General features: G+C 40.0%; 7 protein-coding genes across 7 annotated transcripts; 4 read left to right on the forward strand and 3 right to left on the reverse strand.

Moving 5' to 3' along the window:
- Positions 1–179: 179 nt before the first annotated feature.
- Positions 180–2,276, forward strand: SWI5 (DNA-binding transcription factor SWI5; the record flags this gene model as incomplete). Its single annotated transcript, XM_071050343.1, has 1 exon — positions 180–2,276. One exon carries the CDS (start codon positions 180–182, stop codon positions 2,274–2,276), a length of 2,097 nt encoding a protein of 698 aa, XP_070908589.1.
- A 945-nt stretch (positions 2,277–3,221) lies between these two features.
- Positions 3,222–4,529, forward strand: RNJ42_00174 (Zinc-regulated transporter 2; the record flags this gene model as incomplete). The annotated part of the gene is made up of 1 exon (XM_071050344.1): positions 3,222–4,529. One exon carries the CDS (start codon positions 3,222–3,224, stop codon positions 4,527–4,529), a length of 1,308 nt encoding a protein of 435 aa, XP_070908590.1.
- A 560-nt stretch (positions 4,530–5,089) lies between these two features.
- TAF12 (Taf12p) lies at positions 5,090–6,748 on the reverse strand (the record flags this gene model as incomplete). The annotated part of the gene is made up of 1 exon (XM_071050345.1): positions 5,090–6,748. One exon carries the CDS (start codon positions 6,746–6,748, stop codon positions 5,090–5,092), a length of 1,659 nt encoding a protein of 552 aa, XP_070908591.1.
- An 824-nt stretch (positions 6,749–7,572) lies between these two features.
- Positions 7,573–9,240, forward strand: MKC7 (aspartyl protease; the record flags this gene model as incomplete). The annotated part of the gene is made up of 1 exon (XM_071050346.1): positions 7,573–9,240. The coding sequence occupies one exon, from the start codon at positions 7,573–7,575 to the stop codon at positions 9,238–9,240; it is 1,668 nt and encodes a 555-aa protein (XP_070908592.1).
- Positions 9,241–9,898: 658 nt separating this feature from the next.
- Positions 9,899–11,911, forward strand: SAN1 (ubiquitin-protein ligase SAN1; the record flags this gene model as incomplete). Its single annotated transcript, XM_071050347.1, has 1 exon — positions 9,899–11,911. One exon carries the CDS (start codon positions 9,899–9,901, stop codon positions 11,909–11,911), a length of 2,013 nt encoding a protein of 670 aa, XP_070908593.1.
- A 1,038-nt stretch (positions 11,912–12,949) lies between these two features.
- CDC33 (translation initiation factor eIF4E) lies at positions 12,950–13,576 on the reverse strand (the record flags this gene model as incomplete). The annotated part of the gene is made up of 1 exon (XM_071050348.1): positions 12,950–13,576. The coding sequence occupies one exon, from the start codon at positions 13,574–13,576 to the stop codon at positions 12,950–12,952; it is 627 nt and encodes a 208-aa protein (XP_070908594.1).
- A 365-nt stretch (positions 13,577–13,941) lies between these two features.
- On the reverse strand, positions 13,942–17,985 carry RTC1 (Rtc1p; the record flags this gene model as incomplete). The annotated part of the gene is made up of 1 exon (XM_071050349.1): positions 13,942–17,985. One exon carries the CDS (start codon positions 17,983–17,985, stop codon positions 13,942–13,944), a length of 4,044 nt encoding a protein of 1,347 aa, XP_070908595.1.
- Positions 17,986–18,139: the final 154 nt, after the last annotated feature.

Genomic DNA, 18,139 nt, shown 5'->3' on the forward strand with positions numbered 1-18,139 from the left:
TGAAGAAATAATAGGTATAACATAAAAAAAGGAAGCTGGCATTTCTTTGACGGTATCAACAAAATAAACTTACAATAGGGACAAATATATTCATCAAAAACGCAACTACGATTCATTAGACTTAAGCAAATATAAGGTAATACTTTAAGAATAATAAAATAGAATAAAAGCATACAAAAATGGATGCTGACTGGGGTACAAAAATAACTTCAAATGAAGATTACTATCTCAAAGATACCCATAATCTCAATATTTCGTTTGGAAACGATGATATGAATTTTGATATGGCTATGCTTCTCAATGATAATAATATTAATAGTAACAATAATAACAATAATGGTGATTTTGATAATTATATGCTTGAAAATTTTTTGAATGAAGAGTCTCTCAATAAAGCTGCTGTCGATGACGACCCCATAAACTTAGAGATTGAGGATCTAGATATACTTGAGGCGCCAGTATTTGAAGCAAAGAAGTCAAAGGGTGTATGGAACCTTGACACTGATAATAATAACAAGTCATCGGAAGGTAGCAAAGCCCACTTTAATGATAAAGCATCAATTGAGCTGTTATCCTCTCCATTGGGTGAAGCTTTGTGGAAACAACAAGAAGAGCTTCGCAAAGCTCTTAGAATCCAGCAAGAATTGAATGCCGAGGTTGTTAAGAAGCTTGATCAAACTGTCGAGCAGCAAGTTCAGCTCCAGCTCCAAAAAGCACTTCAACAGCAAAAGCACCTTTCGCAACCTGACTCGAGGCAGCAGGATTTTTCTCTTTCTCCTGCTTTGAGCAATAATGGTAACGAGTATATTGATCTAATGCTCGAGGAAAATGAACTAGATGCCACCAAATCATTAATGAGTGCAAGTACTAGTAATACTGCTTTCAATGGTTCTCCGATGAAGAGGGACAACAGTCGTCTTGGGGCGAAAATTCGGAATTCAAACTATCTAAAACCAAACATGAAACTAAATTTTCAGGACAATGGTTTTAATACTAACCCACAAGAAGGATCGTCCTCAATATCGATTTCCAAGAGACCTACAAGAGCACCTTACACACCAAAGAGTAGAGTCTCGTCAATGACATTTACGCCTAGGACGCTAACTACACCGAAACCTGATAGAGACGAGACTGTTGCCTTACATAATGTGACAATATCACCCCAATCTGTCACAATGTCACCGGTGATAGGTTTAGGTCTACATGTACCTCCGGTTTCTGAACAGTACAATAGCAACAAGATCGACATCCTGCCGACGATACCAGGCTCTACCAGTGCTACACCTGCAGGTAAGGCCAAAAGAACTCAATTAGACAGGTTTGAGAGAGATTTGATGGGTTATGAGCTATTAGATAATGAAGAAGAAAAGGGAGTTCAATTGTTTGAGGACAATGACAATGAAGATGGAAATGGAAATCAGAATGAAAATGAGAATGAGCAAGAATTGCACCCAAGTATGAGCAATATTTCAGCGACCCCTCATCTAAACTTAGTTGACAGTTCATTGCTGCTTCCTCCGGATTTATCGAGCAGCCCAGCGAGAAGCAGCCCCAGTCCACAGGAAAGCAGCAGTCTCGGGTACGGAGATAATAATAATGCTCACAGTAGCAACTACTTTGGGACATCATCCTCATCTCCCGGCCCCTCACCGGTGTTGAAGGCCCGAGACGTCAAACTCTCACAGCCTGGATCACCAGTGCGTCTTGACTTCAGCAAGAACACATACATGGATGCGCCATTGTATGAGGAAGACGAGGATTTCGAGTACGACTCAGCCAATCAGCATCAGGAAGACGGTATGCAGAGCATACCTTCGAGTCCGACAAAGATAACCAGGAAATTGACCACGCTGCCCCGGGGCAGCATAGACATCTACGTGAAGGAGCTCCCGGACCGTAAGTACGAGTGCATGTACCCAGGCTGCGGGAAGTTGTTCAAGAGAAGGTACAACATCCGCTCGCACATCCAGACGCACTTAGAAGACAGGCCCTACGTTTGCGACTACGACGGCTGCGATAAGGCCTTCGTGCGCAACCACGACCTAGTACGACACAAGAAAACCCACCAGGAGAAGAGCTATGCATGTCCCTGTGGTAAGAAATTCAACAGAGAAGACGCCCTAGCCGTCCACCGGAGTAGAATGATCTGCATCGGTGGGAAAAAGTACTCGAACGTCGTCATCAAACGATCCCCAAGAAAACGTGGCCGTCCGCGTAAGGACGAATCGCCGACAAGAGAAGTAGTCTCCCAAATGGAACAACTGATCAAGAACTGAGCAATTAACTATTTTGTCCTTCTTATTTTTTTTTTTTTTATTGTCTTTCTAATATAACTTTATCTAGTCTCTTTTTTGTAATTTCCCTCATGTGATATTGTACTTATTTTGCTCTTTTATTAATGATTCACACACTTATTCATGTCTGAACATAAGGAAATGCCTTCGGGAAAAAAATGTTCCCGAAGAATTCCCGCACTTTCTACAGCGATTCCTCTGCAAAACCGAAAATCACCACCTAATACTTCCCGCGATCGCCTTCTCTGCATCTTCTTCTTTTTTTGTTTTTTATAAGCTTGGTACGGTGTTTTCTTCTTCTCTCTCTCTCTCTCTCCGTTCTCCTTCTCTGCACCGGAACAACTGCCCACAGGCACCTTTTCTTTTGAATTGTTCCGTAACCCCTCGAGGAAATCTTTTAATATTGACATTTCAGTCCCAGAAACACCCGCACCCCACCAGCTCCCTTCCGGTTTTTAATCAAAATAATGACACCTTTTCTTTTTTTTGCACAAAATAAATTATATTCAAATAATAATAACCCTTACAGTACCTTTCATAAAAAAAAATTGATTAAGGCACAGTCACAGAAACCGCTGTACACAAACACAACTGGATATTATTTTTTTCATTATAATGTCCTTTTTCTTGATATATGATAACCCTCAGGGTTGTTGATATAAGGGAAAGAACAAAAGACAAAAAGACAACCTGACAGGTTCTCTTTTGGCAAATTTTTGATGGATCTTCATTAATGGAGCTCAAAGTTTTTTCCTTATCATAGCAGATAGGACAATAAGGTATCCTTTAAGGTTATGTCGCAGATAGAGTAAATGAGTATTTAAGGAGCACGGTTTTATATCATAGCATATCATATCATATCACAACATATCATATCACAACATATCAGAACATATCAGAACATATCGCATATCACAACGTATCAATATGGATGTAATAGTAGCGGAGCTCTTTAAGAGACATGGAGATGATGAAGAGCAGCCTCAATGTGAGGAAGAGAATGAGTTTGATGGTAAGACTAAGCTGCGTATCCTTGCGGTTTTCATGGTGCTTATATCGTCGGCCATTGGTGTGTACTTCCCGCTGCTGGCGTCTCGTTATTCTTTTGTCAGAGTGCCCTCGTGGGTGTTCTTTATAGCGAAGTTCTTCGGTTCGGGTGTCATCATAGCCACTGCGTTCGTGCATTTGCTAGAGCCAGCTGCCGATAACTTGGGAAACCCTTGTCTGGGTGGTACGTTTGCAGACTACCCTTGGGCGTTCGGTATCTGTCTCATGTCGCTGTTCCTGCTGTTCCTGGTGGAGATTGTCTCCCACCACTACATTCACCTCTCGATGGGTGAGACTGCCGGTGAGCATAACCACTCTCACAACATGCCATCTGAGTTTAACGCCCACAGGCTCATGGATGTGGATGAGGACGCTGACGACGAGTCGCTCGGTGGTCATAGCCACACTCACAACAATATAGATGATGATAAGTACAAGCTGCCACATTTCGGAGATGACGGCAAGTACCAGAACCTCATCGATGCCACTAACATGTACGACGATTCCTTAGATTACAGTGACTCAAAGAACCAGCACGCTAACAGTATATCAAAGGAAAACGGCCAAGTACAAGAAACTACTAACGATGACCCTCTGGCTAACGTGCCTGGCAGAAATCACTTTTCACACGACCTGGAACACCAGGATATTACTCCAAACATGACCCCAGAGCAGAAGAAGAACTCTGAGAAATATCTAAACCAACTTACCGCGGTTTTCATCTTGGAATTCGGTATCATCTTCCACTCCGTCTTCATTGGTCTTTCCCTTGCAGTCGCCGGTGAAGAGTTCAGAACTTTATTCGTCGTTATCGTTTTCCACCAGATGTTCGAGGGTCTCGGTCTTGGAACTAGACTGGCTGAGACTTACTGGCCACACAAGAAGCGTTGGTTACCTTTCCTATTGGGTTTCGGCTTCACTATTTGTACACCCATCGCTATTGCCATTGGTATCGGTGTAAGACACACTTTCTCTCCAGGTTCCAGAAAAGCCTTGATCACAAACGGTGTATTTGATTCTATTTCAGCTGGTATCTTAGTGTACACTGGTTTGGTTGAGTTAATGGCCCATGAATTCTTGTTCTCTTCGCAGTTCAAAGGTGAAGGTGGTTTCAAGAGAATGCTATATGCTTATGTAATTATGGCAACTGGTGCTGGTGTCATGGCTCTCTTAGGAAGGTGGGCTTGAACTACTAAAAAAAATTACAATTAAAAACTACAATTGGCATTTTTTTTATTACAATCGCAAAAATTTCTTTTTTTATTTTCTGTTTTATTAATTGTCACTAACCCATTTTCTTTTATTTTCTAATATTGATGAGATATGATTATTTACTCATGAGTTTCTATGCTTCTGTTTGTTTGTTGTTTATGATTCCGTTAATACATTATATTACTAGTACCTCCCAACCTAATTTTCTACACTTACAATTCATTCAAAAACCATAACTGTACAATAATAATTTCCTTATTTATTCTATTTTCAAATCATCTTAGACACTTATTATACACTCCTTTTTAAATAATCATAATATTTATAGAATTCTAATTCCCTGCTTTTACATTTTCTGTGTTTTTGAGTTAATATAATAATAATTGCACAATTTTTAATTCGCCATATAAATTTATGGACATATTCCTAATAATCCTATTTAATTAATTTATTTGGTTATGGATTAATATGTTAAATATGTTCGTTTATATTCATATATATTTCTATACATATAGATATTGTTTTTTAATATTTCATTATTTTTGGAAATTTGAAGGTTTTCCTTTATTACTGATAGTGCTTGCAGCTGCTGCATTATTGGCTGTCTTTTCTGAGGTTATGCTTGATATCTTCTGGTTATAAGCTGCAGAAGCATTCCATTTACGTACACTTCTAATTTCATCGGCTGAGTAACCAGGTATTCTAATATTCCAGTTCCTTTCCAAATGGAGTTGGATGTCCCTAGGTTCAAGATTATCCGATTTTCTGTGCTTTGCTAATCTACATGCGAAACTTGTTACGTTAGTAACGAAGTCATCTGCTAAATCTAATAGAATTTCCTCGACATCACCATCGATTACTGTCTCACCGTCACCTTCGTCTACACCGATTGATTTAACTAGCTCACGCAACTTACGCTTAGACATCACCCTATCGGTATCTATTTCGTATGGTGGTAGTGTGGTAACGGCTGGGGTATTTAAAGCAGTAGCATTCATTGCAGAACCGTCAGAAATGGTTGGTCTGTTGGAACGGTAAGCTACAGGGGATGGTGGCTTCACTGATAAATTATCAGCAATAGGGACAGTAGGGTCCGAAGGCTTGAATATGGAAGACTTACTTACCGTATTAGAGCTAGCAGATGATGCTGCAGCATTAACATTAGTAATTGGAGATTGTTGTCCTTGGGCATTAGGTGTCATACCTTGCTGACTACCTGTATTACCTGGTGTTTGCGTAGCGGGCGTGGAGCCACTAGCTTCAGATTTTATTGGAGGTTTCATCTCTTGTTTTATGGGTTGGTTCATATTTTCAGTACTGGGTACAGCAGGGGCAGGAGCTGCTGCCTGAGCTGTTTGTGGAGCAGTTGCTGCAGCGGAACCTTGTGCGTTAGCAACCGGGGCTGGGGTGGCAGCCTGAGAAGGTTGTTGTTGTTGCTTTTGTTGTTGCATCATCCTCTGTTGTTGTGAGCTTCTTTGCAGCAGACGCTGTAAAGCCGGGTTCTGTCTTGCACATTCTATGTAAAAATTCTTCTTACTGTTCTGTAGTTCCTGCTGTAGTGCTTGATGTTCCAGTCTAATAGCCTTTATATTCCTCAATAACTCAGTTTTCTTCTCATTCAATTGTTTCTTAGCCTCCTCATCTGTCTGTTTATTTATCTCAACAACAAGTCTATCGATGTTCTGCTTGATAAATGTATGTTTGTCCTTAATAGCACTTGCACGTGCTTGAAAGTTCTGTAAAAGAGATTCGTATTGCTGATTTTGCTCCGGGGTCAAAACTTGCTTGATAATATTAGCCAACTGACTCCCACTACTTCCTGAACTACCTCCACTGGCATTCGGCTGTGAACCGCTAGACCCACTAGCGGACCCACCTTGTGCTAACGCATGTGCAGAAGATTGTGTTTGCGTTTGTGCTGCGCCCTGACCCTGTTGTGCCTGCGCTTGTGCTTGTGCTTGCTGTGCCCGAGCAAGAGCTTGCCTCCTCGTGTAGTTCTCATATACTGCCTTCAGCTTAGCTGCCTGTAGCAACAATTCTTTACCTCTAGGTGTGGTCTCTCCGACTTTCTTCGCCTCACTGACAAGCTGCTTAAACCGCGCTGTAAGTTCCTGTATCTGTTTATGCTGAATCGACTTGGCAGGAGCACTCTGTTCAGGCTTAGGGACATCCTGGGATGAATCATTAGAAGACATGTCCGTTTCTATCCACTAACTATTTTGAAATACCACGTAATTTTAAGCTCAAATTAAACGGGGGGGAAAGGGGGAGCTAGAGAAAAAGCAATATACAATTAAACCTATAACCAAACTCAGTTTTCCCTCAATAGTTATCCAGAATTCTAAAGAAGTACCCGCCATCAATACCACTCTTCACTCACTTTGGCCCTTCTCTTCATCATCAATAAAAAAAGGCTTTAAGAATGAAGAAAATTGAGATAAATTATATAGTTATATACGTATTATCGCATGACTAATTCGTGGATTATTATATAATATTATACGTGGAGTCATGTGATTATTTCACGTGACTCTACATATAAGCTAAGATTCAAATTACAACTTACAACTGGGGAGTGGTATGATAACTACAGATGATTATATTGTATTACTTCTACATGGCTTATAACTTCATATTCATCAAATTTACTCTTAGGTAGTACTGTTAGTGGCGGTGCTTGAAGAAGGAGGGTGCAGTTGATGGTTGATGGTTGGCAATATATCGGTGTTATTAAAGGTAGTAAAAAATATCAACTGGATGATCATCAGTTGATGACGTGGCTATAGATCTCCTATATAGTTTAAAAAAATTAGATAAGACTTTAACTCCATCAAGATAGGAGGTGTCTATGAATTAGAAACACGAAAAAAAAATTTTAGTCCACAACATTTCGTGTCGACAGCCATCTTCTAGTTGATTCGATATATAAAGAGGGGACCATGACTTTGATCGAACACCATTCATTGATATACGCTACAGTTATAGAACTTGCCGGGATAAAAAACCAAACATTAACACGATGAAGGTTGGTATTTTGGTTGTAGCGTGTCTTCTTGAGACTGCAATTGCTGGTCATGTGAGGCTAGCGTTTGATAAGTATACTGGTGAGACATATGAAGAAGCTAAGCGTAGTAATATGCTGAGGAAGAGAGCTGACTCTGGCGAGGGTTACCAAGGGATAGATATTGTGAACCAGCAGGACTTCTATTCTGTTGATTTATTGATTGGTACGCCGCCTCAGAACGTCACTGTCCTGATAGACACTGGTTCGTCTGATCTTTGGGTTGTGGGTTCTAATAACCCGTACTGTAAGCGTGACAGTGTGTTAAGGAAGAGAGATGTTGATGTCAACTCATTGTACTCGGTTTTGGAGTCGGCAATTGGTATTGGTGGTGATGATGACGGGCAAGGTTACCCAACAGCAAGCTCTGACATACCTCAGGCTCAAAGAACCATTGATTGCAACCAATACGGTGTGTATAATATGGAGGACTCCTCATCCTATAAAACAAATGATACATTGTTCTCCACTAGTTACGGAGATAACAGTTATGCTGATGGTGTGTGGATCCAGGAAGTCCTGGACTTGGGAGGAGTCAACGTCTCTAATCTAATGCTAGCTGTAGCCAACGTCACCAACTCCACAGTTGGTGTCTTAGGTATCGGTCTGAAATCTCTAGAGTCTTATGAACCTCAAAACGACATGGATTTTGATCCAGGGTATAACAACCTGCCATTGGTTTTAAAGCAGAATGGGTTGATTGATAAGGTTGCATATTCGTTATTTTTGAATAGTGCTGATGCAACCAATGGACAGCTACTATTTGGTGCCGTTGACCATAGCAAGTACACCGGTGATTTATATACTCTACCATTGGTTAACTCCCTATATGATCAAGGTTCTGACTCACCAATACAACTAGAAATTACCCTTGACGGTATGGGCTTACAAACTAGCCAAGGCAAAGTCACTCTATTTGCCCAAAAAATGCCAGCTCTTTTAGATTCCGGTACTACCATCACATATATATACGAAGAATTATTCAATATTGTGGTGTCACAGTTGAAGGCTACAGTGGATGAGTCTACGGGTCTGATCAAACTTGCTAGCTGCCCCTCTGCGAGTGATGATACCGAACTGGTATTTGATTTCAGTGGTGTGCCAATTTACGCTGATTTGGCATCTTTCATCAGCAAAGACGGTAACAAGTGTTTGCTCAACATCATGTCGCAGACAGATAACGGTATCATCCTCGGTGACAACTTCTTGTCGCATGCATACGTCGTCTACGACTTGGAAGGAATGGAGATCTCCATTGCACAGGCCAAGTTCGACGACTCTGAGGAGGACATCGAAGTTATCGTCAGTACAGTCCCAAGTGCCGTCAAAGCTCCCGGCTACTCCGAAAGTTTCTCAGTATTCCCATCTGACTACAGCACAGGCGGTAACATCTTCACCTTCAACGAAACATACACGTCTAGTTCCAAGACCAGTAACGTGTCAAGCATCACCTCAAGCACCTCAGGCTCTTCGGGCCGCTCCACTGCCATCTCTACAGGATCTTCTAGTGCCACATCCACCACAAGCACCAAGTCCAATGAGAAGAAGAACATGGCTGCCATCAACTACGGCAGTCTCTCCTCTCTGCTGGGCTTCATCGTGCTAGCATTGTCTATCATAGTATAATTAAGTACTGTTCAAATCATTGTATAAACGCATATAAACTTTGTAATTATCGCTGTAATTATATATGGTGTTAAATATATTCTATTCCTCGACAATATCACTCAAATAGCATATATCCATCTTTTATACATACAAAACATTAAAACATTAAAAAAAAAAACCAAATATTCACCCAGAGTAGAGCACTATGAACAGTAAGACTATTGGAACCAATATCACTCAACTAGTTGATTAAATATATAATATTATATTATAATACTACTATAATATAATATTATATATTTAAGTATCAAGTCACGTGATACTTAAAACACAATCACATGATAACACGTAGAATATGATACCGAATGACGTAATAATTTTAATTTTAGTTATTTTTTTTTGGCTGTGGCCATCATTTTTTAATTAAAAAGGTTGTATTGAACTGTTGATCCTATTTTAAAATTAATGATTTTACATATTGGTTCATATATTTAGGTTACCGGTGTAGGTACAAGTGATTATAAGACTGGTTGCTTGTTTTCTGCTTTTTTTTCGGCGAAGATTAGGTATAATATATGGTAAGAAAAGAATTATACACAAAACCCCATTCTATTGCCCTTAAAACGACTAATCCAATCCGCAATATCTTTTATACACATATTTTATTAGGAACATAATGTCTAACCAAGAGGACAGAAACCCGTCGGAGGACGTGAACGATAATGACAATGGTAGCAACGATGTAAATGTAAATGATACGCAAGATGTACCACGGAGTAATGTTACGGTGCGTATTCAGTACCAGTATTTCACTCCGGAGGGTTTGACGGAGATTAACAGTACTAATGCCCATGCGGAGGCGTCGGCAGTAGGGTCTAGTAACCCTGGCAGCACTGATCCGACCACCATACATAATGCGGGTATGGGTCCCGGTGTGAGTACTACAACACGTCTTGCCTCTTTATCCAATAATAATGCTACTGAGAGTCCTGACCTGATACTGTCGTTCCAGGATGTACCTCTTACTTCACCGGAAAGGCTCAACTCATTTATAACTATTGCAGCAGAGCTGGCTATGCGTAGGTTTCAGGAATTGATGAACAGACCAAAGGGTATCACGTTAGAGGCCTTCAGGAGCCTTCCTACCAAGAGGATCGAAGAACTACCAGAAAAGGAAAACTCCAGCTGCAGTATTTGCTATGAACCGTTTGAGGATGAATCTGAAGAAACTGATGAATACAGTAAGAAACGTAGCAGAGAGAGTTCATTAGACAAAGATGAAGAAAATGAAGATGCTGTGGATTCCAATAGTATTAACAAGCTTCAAAGAACCGGTTCTGAAACTCCTTCATCCTACATGACCGCCATGTCCATAGGTAATGGTGTCGAGGGTGAACGTACATCTATCCCATCTATTCTAAACCCAGTGGGACGTGAGAATACTAATACGCACTTCAATATCAACCAAGATGGATCTACACAGTCTGGTTCTGAGACCACAAGACCTGTTGCGGATACAGGCAATCCTGGAGCCAGTGCTGCAACCGAACAAGTCCCTGAAGAAGAACCTGTTTTCGCACACTCGCCTACTGAACTCCCATGTCAACATATTTTTGGTAGAAGCTGCCTGTACCAATGGACTAGATTAGAGAACACTTGTCCCCTCTGCAGAAAGAGGATTATTGAAAATAATGAGAATGAAAGGCCGCAAAATAACGAGGGTTCGTCGAACATGGAAGCCTTTGAAGCCATCAGAAGGATGCTTTATAATACTACCGGAGCTCCTCCAAATGCTGATACTGCTGAAGGAGAGTCTAATGATGATGTATCCCATCCTGATGCTACGGCTTCCCCTGCCCCAAGCAATCAAGAAAACACAGCCAATGTCAATGAAAGTGCTTCGGCTAGTTCTACATCTCCAGCTGCTAATCAACAACTATCTTCAGCAGCACCAAACAATAATGCGACAATTTCTAGAACTAGCATCATTTTCTTGAGACCAATGACAGAAGGCGAATTGCCACAACAGGGGTTGGGTCTACCTCCTGTAGGCCAATTTCCTCCTGGGATACAACCACCTCGTGCTTCTAATGTTGCAAGAACTCCAATGCATATTCAATGGATGCCTATCTCTCTGATCAACCCTGTTACCAACCAACCAGATCAAGGTCCTCCAGAACAGAACAACAGATTGCGATCCATTTTCGATCACATTTTTAGTGCTAGTGGCAGTGCTAATACCGTTGATACGCCACAGCCAACTGAACCTAATCAACAATCATCTCAAGAGAGCAACCAAGATACCCCAAGAAATTCTTTTTTTAGTGCAATGAGTAGAATCGCTGGCAGATTAAGATCTTCACAAAACAACAATAACAATGATAATGCAACTAACGAGAATAACCAGGATCCTGAAGGTCACACTGGAGTCACGTTAAGAGATACAATTTCTAGAGCTCTGGAAGAGAGAAGATTGAGAGCTAATATGCCATCTGAACAGTCTAACGAAGGAATATTCAGTGCTGGTGTCGGAAGCTATAGAAACCCTGACGGAAGAGTTTCAACATTTCCAATTAACCATAACAATCCTCTGAATTTTACTCCTACCAATGAGCAAGACTCTGAAGAAAATAGAGACCAAGGGGGCTCTAATAATTCCTCAAATAATGATAATAGTAACAGAGAATAATAGTATCGGCTTTTGAAAGAAAATGTACTACAGGTGATACCACTGAACTCACACCATACTCTATTAATTATGCTCACTATTAAGTGCTTTGACTTTTTTTTTATTACGTTTTGACTCTCCATCCTTTTTTTATAATTCCATCTCATTATTAATGACCACTTATAAACTACTGCATAGGAAATCTTTCATTTCCACCGATGAACCTTTCGCATTTCTGCATATCTGCATTTCGATAGAGTTACACTTCTGCATTATTTTCCTGTATTTTTTTTGTGCCTACTAGATATAATGTATTATTGTTAGAATTGAATTCATTTTTTTAATATACATCTTATCACTACTATTAAATTGCAAATATTGATATTTAACATATATATCAAATCAAGTTTTACAATACAATCTTGAATAATTAATAATAAATGTAGTATAATTAATATTTCATACATATATAATGTTAATATATAAGGATAGTAAAAAATGAAATAGATATGTTATATAAAAGTAAGACTATAAAGTTTCAAAGAATAATTGCAACAAAAACTTAGCGAAGGAGAAAAGGAAGGTATAAAAAATATGGATTGATAACGAATCAGCACTTGATAGTAAGTTATTCAATACCAAAAGACACATTGGTATATTTGGATGAGAGATAACAAAAAATGGAAAAGCAGTGGTATAAGCTGCAACTATATGTTCTTATTCCTCATTATCTTATAGCCAAACAACATTCAACATGATCATGGTAATATTTCTTAACTCTTCTAATTCATCCTCATTAATGATTTTCTTAAACAATGTAATTTTTCATTTTATGGCTTCTATTTGTTTGTATCAATTTGGATATGAAAAATCGTTATCTTGTTTGTATCAATATGGATTGAAAGCTTTTGGTTCTATTTGTAAATCAAATCAAATAATTTCATTTTTTTTTTCATTTTTTATATTATTTTTATATTGTATTGTATTTTTTAATCTTTTATTATGGATGTGGGGTTGTCAAAAAAAACAAACGACGTTGTGCTTTATTATTTAGCTATCTTACAAAGTGATGGTTGGTTGAGAGTGTCTATCATTAGCAGTAGAGTGTGGGAAGAATTCCAGGGTATCCTCGTCAGCAAGTTTCAAGACTTGCTTGAATCTGGCACCGATCTTAGACAATGGTTCCTTGTCGCAAGTCCTGGTCCATAGGGCAAATCTGTTACCACCCTTTCTGACATTCAAAACAACACCGTTAATCTGAGAGTCCTCTTCATCAATTGTTTCACCAATCACTGCTAACAGAGTTCTTAACCACAATTCATCTATTTCAGCACCTCTGCCTCTAACTTGGAAAGACCACTTACCACCCTTGGCGTTAGCAGAGTCCTCCCATTCTGGTCTAACATCATTACGGAAAACGTGGTAATCAGATTTCAGTGGTAGTTCATGTGGCTCTGGAATGTTTTGAACAATGGCCCAGAACTCTTCCACAGATTGGAAAGAAGTAACGGGACGTAGCAGATCAGACCACGACTCGGTCTTGTCCACAGCTGGCTTAGTGTACCACAAAGTCCACTTAGTGTTCAATGGATGCTTAACCTCAAAATCCTTAGCATCCGAAAGAACAGTCTTTGGAGCATCAATACTAGTCTCTTCAATCTTCTTGGTAACTTCTTCAACGGACATTCTTGTTTCTTCTCGTTAGCGTTACTTCCTATGAATAATTCTTTTCAAGGGCCCTTGTCAGCTGTATCCAATCAAGCAATGATGACGTTTATACCTCGAGCTTACCCACTGCTTTCACTAGCCCTCATCATCAATAGTTGCCCTTCTGGCTGAAAGGTCCCCCATCGCAAGTTCTGCCAGACCGGCAACGAGGTGAAAGCTGTGAAAATTTTGCTGGTCACATTGTACGTAATACTGTATAAAATGATATGTCACATGTATAAATAGCTAGTCATATAATAATAATTTAATATATTATCCAAACTACACAATGGTCCATTATTGTTGTGTGTTCATTCTTATTAGAAGGTATATATAGTGCAGTGTTATAGTAGGGGCGGTGCGGGGCAGCCGGCGGGGCAATGGGACATCTGCTCCTTGAGGAACCAGTCGTGGGCGCAGTGGAAGTGGAGCTCATGGCCGCAACGGAGGACACACAAGGTCATTTTTTTGAGTGGGCAGTTGCATAACGTGCACAGTGTGTTCGGTTTCGAGCAGGAGTCGCAGTACCAGAAGCCTATCTCTCGGGTTTGGTCCATCTTTGAGGTTTCGTTCGTGAGCAGGTCGCCGCATCGGTCACAGAATATCTCGATGGTGGACTGATCGCCCTCTGGTCCAAGGAGATCTGTCCACGGGCAGTATTTGAGGATTGCTGCGGCAATCTCGAATAGTTCGTATTGATGTAACAATCGCACGAAATGGACCACGCTGTCTTTGACGATTTCAATTGGAGCAATGTGGTAGACGTCCTGGAATAAAATGAGAATGTTGACCGCTAGGATCACGTTTCCCATCTCTATGGCCTGGGAATGAAGCTGTTTCAGCAGCTTAGAGGTAGACCAAGGAGGTGTACTATCTTCCTCACAGGAAATCGGACCAGTGGGGCGTCCACCTGCAACAGATGAATTATCAGGTGTATAATTGAACGAAGCAGTACGGGTAGTTGGTGGTGAGGATGCGAGGTTTCTAGATGAGAACTTCTTCAAAAGTGCTAGCTTGGATGGTGTCGCAGAGAAGCTCCTCGCCGAAGATATGGTATGCTTGGGGCTTGTGTAAGAGAAACCAGGTGATTGTTTACGAGAGTAGTACATGCTATTATTAAACGGTTCCGGTGATTGATCGTTATTCATGAATGTGTCGATGAAGGAGGTCCTAGCTTCCCTTTTATTCAAAATTGGAATACCTTCTGTCAATCCCCTCTTACTGCTGCTCTTGCGGTGAGGTTTTTGACTAAAGCTGACATCATCATCTATCTCATCATCAGCTTCTTCTTCTTCGTCCTCTTCGATGGCACTGGATTCAATTTCACTATCTCGGTTGCTGCCCACATAATGTTCTGATAGCTTCACTGGAGGACTTAATTTAAGGACATCTGGTGATTTCGAAGGGCTAGCACTCGAGAATCTGCGACCCAACAAGAATTTATTTTCTTCTTTTTTCAGTTGCTCACCTAACATGGATACCGGTGATTTGGCATCTTCTGATGCCTCTGACGAGCCCTCCGACTTCCCATGATACGGACGGGGATGCTCTGCATATTCGGAGCTAATTTCACTGGTTCCTAACCTACTAAAGTCCGATAACAGAGAGTGTTGCCTGGTAATGTTAGTACTGAGAGGCGACTTATGGACTTCTCCTTCCATACCTAAATCCTGACCATCAAATGAAGTATAAACTTTTAAATCCCATAACAAAGAATCTCTAATCATAATCCATGTTTTGAAATTTGGCAGGTCTTCAATAATCGAGTAAACAGACGCGTTATGATTACTTGATTCTACTAGTTCAAGAAGAATTTTTACTCTATCTTCCATACTTTTTATTTGGTTTTGCTCTTGTTGTATTTCCTTTGTAATATTAGACTCAAATTTGGATTTACTCTCATTAGTATTGTAGGATTTTAGCAATTCTGTATCAGCTTCGGATGGATCATTAGTTGTAGACGATCTTCTCGTCGATGTTGAATGTGTTCTTTCTCTCGTGCGATCTGTTTTCTCTTTGACGATGTTAGCCCAAGTTGCATTCTCGGCTATATCAAACCGTTTCATCAAATTCTGCTTAATATTTTCATCATTAGCACTTTGCTCTCGGCTTAAATCATAATTCTGATCAATCATTTTCTCCTGTCTAAATGAAAACTCTAATTCCCTAGCAAGAAATTTGAATATCTCAATATTTGAGGCTCTAATAGACGAAACCTTAGGCAAGTAACTTTTTTTATTAAGTTCTATTATCCTCGACTTCCTGGTATTTTGATATGCCTCTGGTAAATCAATAGTGACTATCAGTGGTGATCTCAGGAATTTATTCTCTAGTATTTCATCCTGAGTTGCCATGGTCGAAAGAGAGGTCGAAGATTTATTTACTGACGATAAGGTCATTGAAGATAGTTGGTTTTTACTACCCATCCCAAAGGTTGGCCGTTTAGGAGTAGCCCTTTCAGAATTATAATTAACACTGCTATTACTCAATCCACGCTTAATATTGGCCATCAAGCTTGTACTTGGTGTCGGAGTATCCGTTTTTACTGTTGGTGAATGTTGTTTTTGGAATGTGACCCTTTCAGAATAGTCCTCTTGCTCGGATATTTCATATGATCCGTATTCTTGATTGAGAAATAGTAACCCACTCCCATCTACATCTCTCCATTTGACAATGTTTTTTGGTAGTTGGTCTAGTACTGTCGGTTCATTTGAAATATCCCACCCATTAATATACCCTGCTTTATCAATATTGAAAATAAGGTTTGAATCCCACCACACTAAGCCCAGCGAGGAATTTCCAGTAGTTAATAAATGTTTTGGAATATATTTTCGTGCCAATGCATAGATATTAACCTCAGCTTCATCTCCCATAGATGACATTGCTATCAATGAATTGGATAGAATTTTATCATAATTTGGTCTAAACTTAAGTTTAGTCACTGCAGATCCAGTATTAATTGTCATTTCTGGTAAAATTGTAGAGGAAACAGAAGAGCCTATATAATTAGCATGACTAGCAGAAGGAATATTCTGTTGTGGAAGAAATGTAGACGAGATTGGGGTTGATTCAGATTGTTTCCGATCACCTACATACCAAACAGAACACTTACCATCTCTACCTCCAGTAGCTATATAGTCTTGATGAGGGTGCCAATTTAGGCAAAGACCTGGCCCGCTGTGTACATTTATTTTTCGTTCAACTTGATTAGGCTGTCTAATATCATACTTTAGCAGGACACCAGTGTCATGGATGGAGGCAAAGGTATATCCTGGTGTAGCTGTGCTTGGAATTTTGGGGTCTCCAGATGAGCTAAAGGAGCCAAAATTATAGGAAGGCATCCATTTTACATCCCTGATAGCATCATATGTGGTTCTGATATTTATATCACTTCTACCTTGTTGCTTCATTGAATTTGTTCGTAAATCCCACACTTTCACACAACCGTCTTGACCACCGCTGATCAGTAATTGGGTTTGCGCCATATTGAAATCAAAACTGTTAATAGCCCTTGTATGTCCAGATAAGACCTGTGTAAGGGGGTTATCAATGTTTCCTGATTTGTTCATGTCATATAATGATATATCTGTAGAGTTATTACACACAGCAAACATATGGCTATAATTTTGAAATCCACATTTAATGTCTGCTGTATTACTGATCTTAGCTCCTTTAGTCCTTTTAGAAAGGTTCGGCAGGATCCACTGATTATTTTTAGGCGTGGCTGTATTAGTAGATTGAATGAAGTCATGTACACACACAATTGAGTTATCAACAGTAGAAAACTTATAGTAGCCTAAGTGCTGCTTCCCGGCACATACTATACCTTGTGATGAGTGATCATTAACTTTATCAATACTAGATATTTCATAATTGGTCTTGAAGTGAAATTTTGTGGTTGATTTCTTACTTTCATGTTTAACCTGGTTTTTAGTCCTATTATGAATATATGAGTTAGAGTGATGATGCGGATGAAGAGGTTTAGGATACTGGCTCCCATGTAGTCCACCCATACGTCTTCTATTGGCACCGAGAAGCTTATCTTCGTAAGACGAGCCGTATGAATTCAAAGGCGTCCTACTGAAGGATCCAGACTCATACATACCATAACCTTGTCCAGTTCCCAGCCCTATACTTGCACCTATCCCAGCTTGTCCTTGTCCTTGTCCTGCTCCTTGTCCCTGCCCAGATCCATAAGAGTACTTGGCAGTTAACTTCGGCCTCGTAGAAGGATCCAACATATACAGATGCCCTCCACTCCCAATATGAGTCTGACTCAACGCACCTTTCAACGGCGCCTTCCCAATAGATGAACTCGTCCGATTTAAACCCCTCTCACTCCCACTACCTGAACCAGCAGGTACAATCTTATTCGGAGATAGTGTCATCCTTTTTCTTTTTTTTTATTACTTATATGCTATTATATGTGGTTTTCCCAATATGCAGCAATCAAATCAAAATCCTAATCATCTCAAGAGGTTCTTAAGACCTCCGAATTCTATATCAGTCGATTCAATTCAAAGCAAGTGACTTTCCTTTGCT

Source organism: Nakaseomyces bracarensis (assembly GCF_045282275.1).
Source record: "Nakaseomyces bracarensis strain CBM3 chromosome Unknown Scaff2_0, whole genome shotgun sequence".
Classification (NCBI taxonomy): Eukaryota; Fungi; Ascomycota; class Saccharomycetes; order Saccharomycetales; family Saccharomycetaceae; genus Nakaseomyces; species Nakaseomyces bracarensis.